Source organism: Solanum dulcamara, chromosome 12 (genome assembly GCF_947179165.1).
Source record: "Solanum dulcamara chromosome 12, daSolDulc1.2, whole genome shotgun sequence".
Taxonomy (NCBI): Eukaryota; Viridiplantae; Streptophyta; class Magnoliopsida; order Solanales; family Solanaceae; genus Solanum; species Solanum dulcamara.
Genome location: NC_077248.1, coordinates 667902 through 686039, shown reverse-complemented (window position 1 = coordinate 686039; position 18138 = coordinate 667902). Strand labels below are relative to the sequence as shown.

Genomic DNA, 18138 nt, shown 5'->3' with positions numbered 1-18138 from the left:
TTTTTTTAACAAGTTGATGTAAAATTGTTGGAAAATAATAAAGAATACCAAATTTAAGAAAAATTATAAACATTGCTCATGGAAATCGTGCTAAGAAAAGTTGTTTCTCAACATACCTCTTTATGCGTGGGCCTGACTTTTTTTTATGGGTCAAGCACGTGAAAATTATTTTTTAATTTGAGTGATAGTGTGATTTGATTTTGGAACCTCTATCTGTTCCGATACCATATTAAAATATATGATCATCTCATCTAAAAATTTAAGTGGATAGAGAAAACACACTTTTATTGTTGAATTATATTCTCAATAAGATATAAAAGTCTTCTAATTCTTAGGAAGCTCTTTCTTGCCGGTCAATTAAATTTGAAAAAGTTTGGGAACTTAATGCAACATGATTCTTGAATATAATTGACTTATTTATTTTTTGCTCATACAAAGTTTAATAAATTACCACTCTCTTGTTTCCAAAGAACTACAATACTATCATATTGGGAAGTCAAATAGTTATCTTGGATTTCAAAATTTTAAAACTATTATTAAGTCGAAGCTAGTCTCTAAATATATGTAAATTTCATTGGAAAAAGTTTAAGAAATATTTAATATTCAAATCCACCGTAAAAATTGAATATACATATTGACCTTCATATTGTTAACTATTCTTCTTGTAATAGTGGAAAAACTATTTCAAACATATTTTTTTATTTTAATGAAGCCGATTTTTCGTTTTTTGGATCTATCTATAACCTTAAGAATGATTTGGCAATGAGACGATATATGGATAGAATTTATGATGGGGTCTCAAAAAATAAGTAATTTTTAAGGGTCTTTATTTTTTGTTAGGGTCATTAGGCTTCTTATTAGTTGGAACTTTCAGTTATTTTGATAGAAATTTGCTATCTTTTTTTCCGCCTCAACAAATCATTTTGTTTCCTAAAGGAATCGTGATATCTTTCTACAGAATTGCGGGTCTCTTTATTAGCTCTTATTTATAGTGCATAATTTTCTGGAATGTAGGTAGTGATTATGATCGATTCGTTAGAAAGGAAGAAGATCCTCGATATAAATGTGTATGTTTAATTTTAAAATGAGGAGGGGGGGGGGGTGGTTAATCCAATGTATTTGGACCACCATCATGTGGAAATTCTTTAATAGGAAGCAAAAGTTAGACAGATTGGTCAAAGTGTTTAGTTGATAATGTACAATTGTACATGAGAATCCAACGATCGATTAGGAGAAAAACACAAGTTATTCCTTAAAATTTGTCCTAATTTTTTTTAAACCAAAATTTAATTTTACGGATGATATCTTATTCTATTATTCTTGTTCGGAGTAAATTTAAAACCTATGAACATAAATATTAGATATCTAGAAATTAAAATATTTAATATGTAAGAAATTCTTCATATTCAAGAAATGTGTTCGAAAGATTTTAAAAAATAAATAATTTGTTATATGGTTATTAATAATGTTATAAGTTATTTTAACAAGGTATTTTTTTGTATAGCTTAATTACCACGATATTTTTATATATTGTTTAAAACAATACACAAATTTTCATGTAACTTAATCCAAGTATTATTTAATATTGTCAATCAAATGTTGCTTTAATTATGCATAAATTACCAATAAGGATTGTGATAGAGTAATAATTTTTTTTTAATTCTTAACCAGAAGTCTCAGATTTGATATTTGTTGGATACGGAATCGTCTTTGTTAGAGCGATTTATTCCAAATAAAAAATAAATTTTTATGATAAATTTTAATTTAATCAACCCACCGCATATACTAAACAAAAATTATCCTTCAATCTTGTTACGTGTGATCAATCAAATATTGTATTATCTTATGTGAGATTTTATGCTGTGATTAATAATTCCAACATGAAGAACACAAATAATCATTACATTGTTAATTTTGCCATCTCCTCTTTCTTATATTGAAGAGTATATATTGTTAGGTGACCCACTATGGGGTCACTTTTCACTATGTTGATGCTCTTGACCAAAATAAAATTAAATTATAATTAACATTAAAATTAAAAATAAAAGCCTTGACCAAAGAAGTGTGTGGGATCCACCCATTTTGAGGCTTTCATAATTGAAAAATTGAAAATTATCTCTTAGGGACCCACTTTCCACCCAATGGGAATAACAGTTTAATGCATGTCTGGATTAATTCTATTTTATTAGTAATAATATCTCTTCAATATATAAAAAAAACGTACGAGTCTTGATAAATTATACAAAAGGCTTAAAAGTACTTGAAAATGTACTATTTTCTGAATAATTTCAAAGCTTTGAAGTTCAATATAATTAATTCTGTCAGGTAAAAATTACCATATTTTTTTTTTGGAATTGATAAAATATTTTTGTCCTTAATCAAAGATTTCAGATTTGAGGATCAAGTATGAAAAGAAATTCTGGTAGGATTTTTTATTTTTTTTGATGAATCTTACGTGGCGGCGTGAATTGAAATTAATAAAGTTTGAGGCAATTTTAAATCGAAGAGAGCAATTATTTTTTAATTCTAAAATATTTTTTAATTATTGAAATGAGGAATATAACAGAGACAAATGTGGAAGAATGGGGTGTTTCTCTGATCATTGGTTCTTACAATTTGACTATCTTGTGGATTAGAGATTTTGTGTGTCAGAACCTAAAAAATACACATTTGTTCTTCACTTATTAATTACTTCTAGTCCCAGTTTTATTTATTTTTCTACATATAATAATTATATATATCTCATTATTATTAAAAAGTACCTTTTAATTGGTGAAAGGAAGCATCTTATGCACCTAAATGATTCCAAAACCTTGACCAAACACTAAAATGATTATTAGAGAAAAGAAAAAGGGAAACCCCTTCTGATAGTTAACTTCACACTATGTGTTAATTAGATAACTAGCTAAGCCTTTTTGGATTTTACTTTTACATACATATAAATATATTTTCTTGGTTTCCACTCAATGTTCGAGATTAATATTATAGATTGATAAAATTTGAATTCACGCATTTCAGAGTCTATTTTTGGAATCGGCTTTTCCAACACGATTTTTTTTTTAATTTTCAAAGGCTTAAATTCGAAATCTTTGATTCTATGAGGCTCAATCATTCCATTACAATCTATATTGATCATATAAGCCACATATACAAACATATAAGTAAACACATAAAATTTATTGGGTCTAGTGTTATTCTTGTATCAAAGTTAGCAAATCAGAAATAATAAAGATGAAAATAAAAAATAGTATCCGAGTCAACCGAATTCACTTTGTGTCCTTAAGAAATTTAATCCCCTCACTGTACCCGAGGTTATGGATTATTTTCTTCCAAGATAAAACGTATAAACTATTAAAGAAGTACCGGTACCTCAAACTTCAATAATTTCAGCAAACTCAAAAGCCAACAACAAAATCACAGAAAGACTCAATTTTGTTTGTAAGAAAATATCTATGCAGAAGAGAGAGAAATTTGATGTTTAAAAATGAGAGGAAAATCTTCTATTTATAGACAACAAAAGGTAGTGTGAACAGGTGCTTATTGTGTCTTATCGAAAAAGCCACAACCCTTCACAAAAGTCACAATCTTTCAGAAATGTCACAACTCTTCAAAAAAATCACAACTTTTTTGGAAAAGTCACAACCTTTTGGAACGGTCACAACCCTTTCGAAAAGTCACAACCTTTTGTAAAGATCACAACCTTTTATTTTCCATTCACACCTTTAAAACCCAACATCTAATCCATACTAAATTTGGATTAAAGTTTAAATATTACAAACTAAATAAGCTCATTTTACTTTTTCAAGCCTAAGGTTCAATTCATTCGGAAGCCCAAGTTCATGTGATGTATTGAGTGACATGATACATAAGATAAACAAGATGATTTTACGTATTCAAATGATGTGTCAATCCCCAATTAAAATGAAAACTAGTTAAAGATAGCCAAATATCCAAAATGACATATTTTGTCCAGTTACATACACCTTGTTACATAGTTCTTATGATAGACTTGATGACTAATATGAGCTAACTATAATACCTACCCCCAACAACTACAACTATGGGTAATACATAATTTTTTATGTTCCTTTAGAGCGTTCGAGAAAGTATTCCGCACTTGGTGAAGACATCCCAAGCACATCGATTCAACATCAACAACATAGTTCTTCAACAAGGAAGGAATGATCTATAAAGTTCTTCTCAAAGATCAATGTGAAATAATCTCACAAATTACCGTGAACGTTAGAGTGAAGAATCAATAGAATACATAAAATTGTACTCATAAAGACTCATCAAAAAAAGAATCTTTTTCTTCATATTGTATTTGTGATTGTAGTATATTAAGCACCAACAAAAAATTGTTTGCAACAAACTTATCATTAAGTCACGAAACATAAACTACAACCATAAAAAAATACGCAAAAAAAAAAGGACTTTATTGATAAGTTTTTGTGAGTACAAGTCTATTTCAAGTTAATAAAGCAGACAAAATTGTTATTTTTCAAGAGTACTTTTTTCAATTTTTTTGACAAAAATATTTTAAAAGAAAGATATTTTTAAAATTTCGCCAAGCAGACTATAATATTTCAACGGAAAAGGATCAAATATACTCCTGTACTATTGAAAATAGTTTAAATATATCCCTCTTTATACTTTCGGACTAAATATACCCCTCGTGTTATACTTTCAGTTCAAGTATACCCTTCTCATTATACTTTGGTACAAATTTGCCTTTAATTATAACGGAATAACACTTGAAAAGCTCAAAATTAAATAATTCATTCCCAATTTTAAATATCTAATTTTGGGGGAATAAATAAAATTTTCAAGTACTAATTTGAGTTTTTGTTTCTTAGAAATGACAATACAAAATGCAACGCATAATTTTAAGTACTAATACATGAAATTTCTTAATACTATTTTTTTGCAGCATTTTCTGTCTTATCATTTTGTAAGAAAAAAAAGACTCAAATTATTAATTAGAAATTTCATGTATTATTATTGTATTGTCATTTCTAAGGAAAAAAACCGCAAATTAGTATTTGAAAATTTTATTTATTCCTAAAAAATCAAATATTTAAAATTGGGAATGAGTTATTTAAGTTTGAGTTTTTCAAGTGTTCTTTCGTTAAAATTAAGGGCGAATTTATACCAATGTATAATAAAGGGGTTAAGTATAACATGAGGGATATATTTAGCCCGAAAATATAACGAGGAATATATTTAAACCATCGCCAATAGTACAGGGGTATATTTGACCCTATTCCGATATTTCAAAATGAATAAAGTGAGAAATTGTTTACTCCACTTCACAGTAATAATGGTTCTCTTTTTTCTTTTTTGGTTGGGCTTCTACACTAATCACTTGTTCAGTGTGCAAATTCTCTAATGGGCTTAAGAATTTGGACCAATTCATCCAACATCAACCCAATGGGCTTCTATTGGGCTCTTCACACTGTCTGGTTTCCTTCTTTCTTCATTTTGTTTCTCTTCTCTTAATGGTACTTTTGGTCCCTCGTCGATGAAATTTGATTTTGATCCTTGTAATATGTAATTTTCTACATGTAATTTTCAATCAACTAAAATGTATGTTTCTCTTTTTATCTTTATTATTGGAAATACGTGATATTTAAAGTATTTTTAGAACTATATCATTCTCAAATAATGGAGTAACAATTCGAATCTAACACAATACATCGATAATTTTATGAATTTAGCAGTTAATAATTCGTTGAATTTGTGCAGATTCATAATTTGAGGAATAACGATATATATCCTAATAATGGGCTTTTTAGATTTTGCAACAACATGGACTCTCTTAGAATATTGCTTGTAAACTTTTCATTTCTTTTCCCCCCATTTTAAATTAGTGAAAATCATGTTGTCCTTGATATTTTTGAAGTTGAAGTTAGCGGGATATATAATGTGAATTGAAATTATATTATTAAGTGAAAGTTTCTTATCGATATCATTAAATTATAATTCTTTACGGTAAAAATAGTTTATTTGTTTAGAAACACGTGAAGATACTCTTTTTTTCTTCTAAAATCCTTTTAAATTTTGTAAAACCCTAACATGACAAGAGAAAGTATTTTAGTTTTTATTAAATTTATTTTCGATGAAAATACTTTATTTATGAAACAATTAGTACTACTTCTAATAGTTTGAGACGAGATTTGTCGAGAAATATTTTTTATAGCGACAAATCTTTTTTCCTTTAAATTTTATATCAACTTAAAATCATACATAAAAATTAAAACGATAAAAATATTCAAAATAATTCTCTTATTTGAGAATTTTATAAAGCATGAACCTAAATTATCGAAACCTAATACAATTATCGAATATCGAAAAGAGGAGAAGAGAGTAGAAGACAGAAAGTAGCACGCATTGAGAATATATGTCAGACAAAAAGTGGAGAATTAAGAGACATTTTCATTCATTCAGAAACAACGTAAGTAATAATTGTGTTTCACAATAAAAGTGGGCCGACAAGCAGCACGCCTCAGCCGGCACTATGCAATGCGCGCTACAAACAAAATATTAGAGCATGCTTTAAAATTTTTATATTTTTTTCGTTTCAAATTATCTGTATAATTTTAAAAATAACTTTTTAAGATTATTAAATTTTTTTAAAGTTCAAAATAAAATGAGTTTTTTTTTAATTATAATTTGAAGACTACAAATATTTGAATAGAGTCAATATTTAAAGAGGAGATCATAGGTGGTATATCTCAGACATAAATGATGAGAAAAATAATCAAACCTCCTTTCTAATTAATGTTTTCTTACAGAGCATGTAATAGAGAAACACGTCACATGATTCAAGATGGAGTAAAAAAGTTTTTCTTAATTGATTTCTACTTTTTACTTTTTATTTTTAATAAATCAAGAAATGATAATTTTTTTATTTATTATATTCTTCGATTTATTAGCATTGAGTTAATATCGTTGAAAAATATAGTGAATAAATATATTTGGAATTCTAATAATTAATAAGGGTAAAATGATAAACTTACTATATCAATAATTATTTTTTAATAGATGTGCCAAGTTAAAATTTGACAAGTAAATCGGAATGGAGGAAATAATTAAAGATTGAACAATATTATGAGAAAACATTAGCCAATTCTAACATTATACATACGGGTAAGTAATTACTCAAAAAGTATTATTTGTACAACTTTTATGTTAAACATAGGTATAAAATGAGACGTTATACTTCTCCGATACAATCTTTACTTGAAACCACGTAAAAGCAAGATAGATTAATTGCCTTAAATCATTTTCTATTTATTATAAGATTGAGAAATAAATAACCTGCTTTATTTTCAAAATTATACTCGTGATTTCAAATCTTTGGATACAAATAGATATTCAGCTGCACACGAGTTATACATATAATGTAGTTTTTTGGGGATTAATTAAGCTAATTAAGAGATACAAGAATGTTTTAATCTTTTATAAATATTCAACTTTGAGTTCATTTATTATTATATATTAATTTCAAATTAAAACTTTGAATCCGTATATGTCTGTATGATAAATTGTTGTATAGTTTTTTCCCAACAAAAATGCTTTTTAGTGTGTAAGAATCTAACATTTATTCCCAAAAGAATGTTTGTTATCGTGAGCTTTTGTGCTGGAACTAAATAGCATGCTGTCTACCTAGATTCTTTTACTTTTGCTTAGTTCAAAAATCTTTCTTAATAAATGATTAGACTCACATGTTAATATATAGTGAATGTATAATTAAATAAGTATAATTTCGATATTTTTAATAATTTAATCTTTTTAAATAAGATAACTCTCACATTCAAAATGAAAACATCGAAGAGATTTAACATATAAAGTTGATTTGAATTATGAAAAATCTTTGTCAGACAGAGTTTTGGTAAGTTAAAGTGTTTTAAGTTTTATATATAAGTGTAAATAATTTCCACACCACCATGAGTGTATATTTTTTTAATTTTTCAATAAGGAATATGGGATCAAATAATCATTGAAACAACTGAATTATATTAACTCACATATGATTTGAGGTACATTACAAACTTTTCAACAATGAAACATATGCCAAATGGAAAAATTAATTATCTCCTTGCAGATTGTCAATCATAGTTATATCAAGAGAAACATTACTCACATTATTTGTCATTGAACAACCCCTAACTTGTTACTATTACAGGCAACACGAAGCATGCCACGTTTAAAATGAAAGTATCAACGATTGATTCTACAACTTAGACCCTTGATTTATAAACCATACGGAAACAACTTTACTATTACAACAAGTTTTGCCTTCAAGTCTTCAACAAAGCATAGCCTTCGTCTTTTAAACCATCATTAGTACCATAACTCAATTGTTGAACGACAAACCTCACAGCATCTCTCAAAAACGAGTGATTGATCATTTCACAGATCGAATTTGTGACCTACTATTCACACAAGAACAATTTAATGTTGCTCTAAAGCTCCATTTCAACAAAGCCTGCATGGAAAAGTTGTACATACCCTAGTAATTCTTTGTTCCTTGACCTAATACTTTTCGTCTTTTACCCCGTTCACCACTACCATAACTCGAACGTTGAACTATAGACCTCAAAGCATCTCTCAAGAACAAAATAGACGATTCATCATCAGTATTGTTATTATTACTATCTTTACGATCAGAAGCTATTACGATCACATTACGAATTCTCCCTCCTAACGTGACCATTTCAGCTCTTATAGGAGTCAATCCAAGAGATTTTAGGGTTTCGATTAGGTCAGGGATGAGATCGATTCGATCCTCGCAACAAAGAGAGGCCTTAATGAGTAATCTACCATCAGCTAAACAATCATTTGATGATAACACAGTGATTTCATCAGTTTCAGAAGGGAATAAGTTTGTTTCACTTTGCATGATTTGTGAAGTTTGTTCTTTGAGTTCCCTCACACGTTGAACAACTTTGGCTAGTAATGAAGCTTTATCTAACTGTAAAATGAAAAAAAAGAATTTAAGTTATATGCATTAACGGTGTAAAAGGTATTAATTAATCACAAATAATTCTATCGAAAGGTCAACTGTATGTTATAACAAGTTAAGTTATATCGATCATAAAAAAAAACATTCGAAAAAGATAGAAAGAAAGAACAAAAGAAAAATCTCGTTTTATTATTTTTTGGTGGAAAAAGTTAAACTACTTTCCCAATATATTCAATTTATGTACTTTAGACCTAAAGGCAAGTTTAAATATTCTTTTTTTCTTTTTGAATCTATGAGTATTTAGATCCGAAGGAAACTATTGTAAAGGAATAAACTTAAAAGGTTAGCTAAAACTTGAAATAAAACCAAATCCAAAATATTCAAAGAAAGATAAGAAAACTATATATACCCCGCAAAAAAAAAGTGAAGCTAAAAAAAGGATTTTTTAAATTTATTTTTGGAAATTATCAGTCGAAATATATCAAATAACTAGATAAATTTATTTACTTTTTTGGGGAAAATAAAAAGAAAACATGTTCCGTTCTATCTTTGAACAAATTTAGTACTGTAATAAAATAAAATCAAGAGAGGAAATACACATTTAAAAGAGGAATTAGCAATGGACACAACTTAATAATTATGTGGCTAAGAAGAAAAATCAAGTTCTTAATTAATTCTATTCAATGATCAATTAGTATGAATTGATTATCAAATAATCTTGTTACATACATACATACATGTTAATTTCCCGACAGATTAACGATGAATTTACGATAAGAATTTTACCTTAGAATTGCAGGAAAGTAGGGTTCTGAGGCTATGAAGATGAGAATTAATCCTTTCTCTTCTTCTTCTTTCAGCTTCTTTATGATTTTTAGCTCTAGCTTCTGGACTATTATTACTCTCTATAGTTTCTTGAAATTCCACATGATGAGGATAAAATTGGGAGGAGCTACAAAAGCCTTTAATTGCTTCAATATCAAAACCAAAATATTCTTCCATCATATTATTATCACTTGATGATGATGATTTATTTTTGGACAAATAATTGCAAGATTCCAAGTTTTCTTGAAAGTATTGTTGTTGCATGTTGAGGGGTTTGTGTTTGTCTTCTAAAGAGAGAAAGCTTTTAGGGTGGGAATTTTAGAGAAAAGGAATAGTGGAAATGATTGGATAAGAAATATGATCACGTATTCTAGGGTTTTCATAAGACTTTTCTTCCTTAAATTTCACCGGCCGTAGCTAAAATTTTAAATTTATAAGCTTTAAATCTTTTATTCACATCAAATATACTTTTAAATATAAATATAAAGGTTTGCACAAAAACTGCTAGCTAGGTTTTGCCGAATGAGTAGATAAACTTGTGAATGCTAGTCTATTTTATATATCAAAATATCCTTTAATCGTATAATTTTTAAAAAAAAATATTTTATGAAATATCTAAACTAAGAAGTATATTGAATATCAAAGTTCACATTTTTTTTAAAAAGTAGATTAAAAAAAATAATTTACATAAATTGAAATTGAAAAAATTATCTTTTTGGTCGTTTGTTCTTTTAGGTTGAGTTGTGGTCACATGAAATGATGATATGAAAGCCACGCCATTTTATTTTATTTGAAAAGACAACTTTTTTTTTTATCATTAGTTTGACCAAGAAAGAGATAAACTCCTAGCATGATTGACTAAGGGTTGTGCAATTTTATCTAGGAAAGTTTAGATTTAGATTAAACTTATATTCACTTGATATTGTAATGAGTTAAATTTCTATATATTGATGGTGTGAGAAGATATTATATAATAGATAATTGCATGTAAATTTCTTGATAATATTAGTTGATAATTTAGTAAGAATTGTAGTTAATTAACTTGCAATCTCACAATATGTTAAATTTCACTACAAGAGAAAATTTATTTATTTGAGTATGACTTAAAGTGTGATCCTCAAATTGGCTATTTGTGTACTTGTCCCTTATTCTAACTACTATGCGGCTATTCTACAAAATGTGTATAGATAACCTTTAACACAAGGCTTCAATTTGGGCCATTAAACATGGGCCTGCATCCCTTAGCCCAAACCCCAACAGCAACCCCCCCAACCTCCCCCTTCTCAAATAAAAAAGGGAAAAATTACGCGAATTGACAAATATTACTAGTATATTATTTAATATAGCTATAGTTTCAAAAAATTATGTGAATTGGCTGTAGTTTAATGAAATTTGTTATTATACAAATTTCGGGCTCATATACGAATCTGTAAGCGAATATACAAATCTCTAAAGCAAATTTGAAAGCTGATATACAACTTTGGAAGCGAATATACACAATCTCTTTTGAAAGCCCAATTTGTATAATGCATCGAGATATACAAACGCGAAAACATAATTAACCAAACTGTAATTAAGGAGCTTAATTATGTAAGGTGTGAAACCATAAGGTAGAATACTGACCAACTTATAATTTTCCATTGATTTTGACTTATAAGCACTTAACTTTTAAACAGTTTTAATATTTACCATATACGTAAATAAGACAAAAAAAATACTCTACTTATAAATTATTTTAACAATTTATAATCTTAGCCAAACACCTTCAATCACAAGGCGAAGTTAGAGCAAATGTATATTTAAATTGTGTATATTAACGTAGAAATGTAATTTTTATGAGTAATTAGTAACCTTTGTTTATGTTATTACTCACTGCTAAATTTCATCACTATATTATTTCAAACAAAAGTAAATGTTATAAGGCTTAGTCTTAGTGGCAGACAAAATTTAAACATCTTAATACAATTTTGTCACAAACAAAAGCTTTACAAGTTAATTAAATCCTAATAGTGATAAATAATAATTAAAAAGAAAAAAAGCTTCAAAAGGTACAGAATGGCTTAGTGGCGCATGTGGTATGAATAGTTTAATTTTAAGTACTAATATTATCTTTTTATTTTTATTTAAACAAGCTGGAATAATCATTTTGTTTACTAAACATTATCATGTTGAGTAAATTAATTTCAGTGTAGTACTTTAAATCCATTAAAATTATTGCCAAAAAGAAAGGTTACAATTTGTAATTAGCAACTATTGACAGCCACTTAGAATTAACTAAGCAATAGTACTTTTTTTCCTTTTATTTTCTCATGCTTGGTATCGTATTGAGATTGACAATAGTACCCCGAAACTTTAACAATTACTTAATCAACCTCTAATATTGTATTTAAGGGATTCAAAATCAATATGTATATATATAAAAAAAAGTAAAAAAATACCCCATATATACATTATATTTTTTGGTTGAAGGGGTTCAATTGAACAACCTCTAGTCCTCACTCATATTCATGTATTACAATGTCTATTTCTAAGAATCGTTTTCAATAAGATTTTTTTTGATTCACATAAATTCGAACAGAAAATCTCGTTTAATCAGAATGAAGAGGTAGCAATCTTCGAAAGCAAATAAATATTTTTGTGAATATCATATGTACTATATGTAGTTAGTTTAATATGATGTAACTTTCAAATAATTAGTGTTGCGTGTAGTCATGCCGGATATGTTGAAAGGCTTTACCTGAAAACATGGGGTGCCTTTTGATTAAATGAAATGATGAGTGATATCTTTTGTCTATATATTTTTTTATTTATTACACTTCATAAATATTTTTCATTTTTTTAAATTTACCAACATCCTTAAATAGATATTTGAGTCAAGTCGAGTGAGATTCAACCCTATCTTCCCTATCTTAGCATGCTTCGTGATCGGATCTAAATAGGTTTTTTCACTTTCTTGCCTTTCAGAAGGATGACCCACACACAAACAAGCACGAAGCAGAGGGGAGGAGACTAGTATTATTACTTTTCACTATGCGAGAGGTGCACCTAACCCATCTATCCACTTATCAATCATGATTTTCAATTGAAATTAAGCGTCAATATATTTACTGTTGTCAATAAATCTTTTCTATGTCCGATTTTGCTCTATGTCCCGTGCTAAAAGCATTACTCCTCCTTGTAACATGAATTTAAATCCAAATATCAATATTATGAATAAATAGAAAATGTTGTTATTTCTTTTAGACCCTAGTGGCAAGTTGTTGGGGTTAGAGTTGTTAAACTTTATTACAGGCAATTAGTGCTACAAAAAATAATTGTGCACTGTCAAAAAGCAATAGAAGTTGTTCACTTGCTCTGCAAACAATGGAAAAATAATAGGTAGACAGGAAGAAAATTAAATGCACATGAGATTTCTTTCTATTTCTTCAAGTCATGTATAAGTAATAGTAATTCAGAATAAAGAGCCTCCAAAATTTATTTATTTTCTGAGAAAATCCTGTAACTCTAGATTCACTAGGACTGGAACAGAATTCAAAGTCAATATTATAACCACGCCACTTTTTTATTTAAAAGATTCACTTTTCGAAATTCATAAGTCGACTAATATACTCAAAGGATAAAATATCAATTTTTCTTTTGCTCTATTATTTCATTTATATGACTAACTAAACTAATCTACTCAAACGATAAAACATTTTTATCAAAAAGTTCAATAGAGTTGCTTTTCACTTAGACTTAGTTTACTTACATCTCCTTGTTCTTGTTCCCCCAACCATTTCATTGATCAAATTAACTTGACTAAACTAATCTACAATAAAACACTCTATAGAGTTGCTTTCTACTTAAGACTTATTAGTCAACATCTCCTTGTTCTTGTTACCTACCATTTCATTGATCCAACTAACTAGACTAATCTACTAAAAAGATATAACACTATAGAGTTGCTTTCCAATTAGACCTAGTTTACATCTACTTAAATTTTTTTTCACACCAAACAAACATAAAAAGCAACCAAATAAGCACACCAAACCCTTACAAAGTGTGTATAATTTTTTTTCTTTCCACCTTTATAAGGCACATTAACCATGAGAAAGAAAAAAGAATGAGAAAAAGCATCACATTTTCACACATAAATTGTGTTTAATTAGGTTAGTAAGTAGTATCTTTTTGAAACCATCAAAAGAAAAAGGTACTCCCAAAAGACAATTGACACCTAAATATAGAAAAAAAATAAACTTAACTTTCTTCATTGAAAAGAACCAAGAGACATGTAGGCCTAGGATAGCACAAAAGTTCAAAAAGGTAAAAGAGGACAAAGAGACAACAAAAGAATTTTCCACTAAAACTCCTCTATTGGTTGTTCCCAACAATTGACCATTCACAATTCCACTTTGCTTTCATTTTTTTGTCTCTTTTACTCTTCTTTTTCTGAGAAATTCATATTCTGTTAGTAGCAAAAAAGACCATATGCCAAAAGGGTGGTCTTTAGTTTTTTCCTTTACAAAAAACTTCAGCAGCTTAGTTATTGATCATCAACTTCAAAGCCCCAGTAAAATGTAGTAGACCAAAGTGATAGGAAGAGCTACTAACATCCCAAATATAACCCTGCAATAATTATTAAAAACCAAGCTTTAGTAGGGGATATTAAAAATCGGAAATAACAAACAACATTTTAAAGTTGATAGGCAAGATTCTTGATTTACATTCAACAAGAACCTCAAAACTTAGTATTTCAAGAATGTTATTTTTTTCACATTTCATGATAAAACAGGATGTGTGTTTTGAGGCCTCACCCTGTGCTCAATATATCAGGATGAACGCCGTATTCTTTGGCAAAGACAAATGGAACAATTCCCTGAGGTAAAGCCGCCTGAAAAATGAAATTTTTGCATATTTCTTAGTTATATGAGTGGCAATAAATCCCGTTTATGTTTCGTTATGAACTTTTTGTTTACCTGAACAATCGCAATATGCAAAAGGACACCTCGAAGTCCGACTGCAATGGAGGCAGCAGCCATGACTGCAGGACCAGTTAGGAATCTCACACCCATTGAGAAGATAGCAATTGTTTTCCCACATGCAATGATTCTAGGTGACAATGCCATGAACAAACCTGTTGTTCCGTGATGAAAATCAGTTCAAAACACTAACATTTCCTGCTAAAAGTGAAGGTAAGTTCGTGTAAAGATTTACTGATCGTTACTATGTTGCGAACATACCAAGACTAAACATCGCCATTCCAAGTCCAGCATCAGAAAGAATTGATATTGATTTGGCTATAATCGCAGGCATTTGAACATTCCACCTACAACAATTGGCATTAGTCACAAGTCTGATTACAGAATATGGCATATAAACTAAGGTAAGTTTGGGTAAACATACTTGAAAGAGACCAAGGACCAAGTTAAGCCAATGAGGCTGGAGTAGGTATTTGGGTTCCTAATTAGTTTTCGCCACACCATAATCAAAATGAGCCTGGTCATGACACTAGCTGGTGGCATGGCAGTAGCCTTGGTCTCTTCTGGAGCAATCTTAGGACGGAGCTCAGTTGTGGAGCTTGAGCGGACAACTGGTCCTTCCCGGTCATTTCCATTCAGGTTCTGTTTGTTTCCGAATGTGAACTCTTCTCGGCCAAATTCATCATAATCTAATTAGAGAAAAAAATAAAACATTCAATCAATAAGAGAATACCTAGATAAGTTTTTTAGTATTAAAATGAAATGAGCATGAATCCAATCGATTCATACAGTCGGTCCAACTAGTTTGTATTTATGCATGGTTACTAAAAATTACCTGACATGATGAAGGAAATAAGGTGTTACTATACATACTCAACCAATTTCCTATGCAACATAAGAATATAAAAGTAATACAAGCATGTTTGTCTCATGAAAAGACAAAAGTATAGCCATAATTTCAGGGATTGGATATGCAAGGCTCCAAACTTATGCCTAAAACAAGAAACTAATACTAAAAGAAACAACTCAATAAGGCAAAATTACTTAACAAACTCTAAACCTTCAACCCTCCACAGATTCATCAAAACACAAATCCATAAATCTGTCTAGTTGAGCCGAGGTTTATCGAAAATAACCTCTTTATCTCCGAGCTAGAGGTAGGAGTAGATCTCTCTACCCTCCACCCTCCCTAGAGCCCACTTTGTGGGATTACACTGCATTACAACATACAAGTAACAAGAACAAGAAACACAATATTGTGCATTAATACATAAAAAGACAACCAAAACCAATTAAAATTTGAAAAAAAAATAGTGGCAACATACTACATTGTATATTTTTCATAGTCCAAGAATGTAGTTATACCTTTTGGGTGGGCTCCAACACCAAGCTCATTACCATAGTCACCTCCTCCCCTAAAGACATGAATCCCTCCTTCAGATACTGGTGAAGCACTTGAACTCCAAACAAACATGTGAAGATCTTTTCCACCATCTGTACCACCATTTGCCTTCTTCTTGGTCACTGGTCCAGTGGCTGGAGAAAAGATTCCAGCATTAGTAGGAGCAGGGTATCCTGCATTCCCCTGTCCATAAACCCCATTTCCTCTCCCAAATCCAGCAACTCCACTCTCCTCATCATGACCATAGTTCCCAAAATTTGAATTCCTTGGACTCATATTAGCATTTTTTCCATTCACCATGGAGTAAAAATCAGTATGGTTAAAACTTGAACCTCTAGGAGTTGGATTTCTTGAAGATTGCAATGAATAAATTTCAGCATTTGTTAAGTTTGATGGTCTTGGGGTTAACGAAAGACCAGAATTAGGACCATGAGATCTTCTTGAAAAAATTTCAGACCTTGAACTAGTGGATTTTCTAACAGTAACATGAAGTTTCCCATCATCACCAACTTCAGCTTGAGTTTCCAATGGCTCTTTCCCATCTAATGAAATAATATCAGAATCAACTTTAAAGGAAATAATGGACCCTCCAGTGTCAGGAAACTGTTCTGCAATAAGCATTCTTGCTCCTCTATACTCAAACAAGAAAAGCATCAAAGTGTACCAAATGATACATTGAAGCACAACAATTTGGACCATTAAACTTCCTGAGGCATCACCATACATACCCTTTAACAAAGGAATCCCCATAACTAAAGTGTTTGGTAAAGTGGAAAGTGAAAACAAAGTAATGGACCATTCAAGGGACCCCCTTGAGCTAACTCTTGACCAAATGGCTAGAACAAAAAGAACTATGATTTTCTGAAGAGTGTCAGCAGCTATAAACCTGTAGTTCATGGCATATGGATTGTTGGAAGCAATGAAGTGAAAAGATAGCAATGGAACAGCAAAAAGAGCAACAAATCTATTGATTCCAGAACATTGGTCAGGGCTAAATATTTTCCACCATTTCACTGAACCATAAGCTAAGATCATTGCTACATACAGTGGAACTACAGCAGTGAGAACATGGTAAAGGTCTGAAAGTGATATCATTTTGTTTTTTCTTAAAAAGATTCAAACTTTTCACTTCACAAAACAAAGTAATGATCAAGAAATGGATATTTGATCACAAAACGTCACATGGGGTTTGCAAGAACACAAAAAGATTCAAACTTTGCCTTCACAAAACAAAGTACAGATCAAGAAATGGATATTTGATCACAAAACTCACATGGGGCTTTGCAAGAACACAAAAAAAGATCCAAACTTTCCTTCAAGAACAAAACCCCACTTCAGTTTTTCTCTTTTTCTTCACCTCTAAACCATAAATTCAAACCAACCCTCTAAACTTAAAGAAAGATATTGCTAGAAAAGGGCTACTCCCTACTAGTTTTATTAAAAGGGTGAGTGAGAAGTGAAAAAAAGAAGAGGTTTTGTGTGAGAGATGAAAGAAGTGACATGATATATTTAAGGAAATTAAATGGCAGACAGAGAAGTAAAAGCTGAGGTCCTTTGGAAAAAGCTTCTTCCCTTTAGTAAGTCTTTTCATGATGAGAGATAGGTAAAACATTTTAATATTTGTTGGATAAATAGGTAAATTCTCCTTTCTCTTAAAATTAAAATCCAAGAGAGAGGGAAAAGGAAAATGAAGACAAATAGATATTCTTCTTGTTGATGTCATAAAATTAACTTCTATTAATATGAAGGCAAATACATATTCTTCTTGTTGATGTCATAATTTTACTAACTTCTACTAATATTTATTAGAGTTTGAATAAGGTAATATGCGAGTCAAAAAAAATATAATATGCAGGTCAATATCGGGTGAAATAAGAATTGAATGGGTCTAACTAATATCATGTTAAAGATTTATACTTCGGTCCTAACACAACTTCAAGAGTTAGTTAAAAAGTAATTAATAATTATCTAAGACTATAAAAAGA

General features: G+C 29.6%; 2 protein-coding genes across 2 annotated transcripts; both read right to left on the bottom strand.

Annotated features, from left to right (window-relative positions):
* Nucleotides 1–8002: 8002 nt before the first annotated feature.
* Nucleotides 8003–10232, bottom strand: LOC129876642 (transcription factor bHLH106-like). Its single transcript, XM_055952126.1, has 2 exons — nt 9755–10232; nt 8003–8977 (listed from the first exon to the last, which is right to left on the bottom strand). The coding sequence occupies exons 1-2, from the start codon at nt 10055–10057 to the stop codon at nt 8516–8518; spliced, it is 765 nt and encodes a 254-aa protein (XP_055808101.1). The 5' UTR covers nt 10058–10232; the 3' UTR covers nt 8003–8515.
* A 3785-nt stretch (nt 10233–14017) lies between these two features.
* Nucleotides 14018–17729, bottom strand: LOC129877582 (probable auxin efflux carrier component 1c). The gene is made up of 6 exons (XM_055953103.1): nt 16117–17729; nt 15176–15440; nt 15013–15098; nt 14749–14906; nt 14587–14663; nt 14018–14398 (listed from the first exon to the last, which is right to left on the bottom strand). Exons 1-6 carry the CDS (start codon nt 17246–17248, stop codon nt 14332–14334), a joined length of 1785 nt encoding a protein of 594 aa, XP_055809078.1. The 5' UTR covers nt 17249–17729; the 3' UTR covers nt 14018–14331.
* Between the last annotated feature and the right edge of the window lie 409 nt (nt 17730–18138).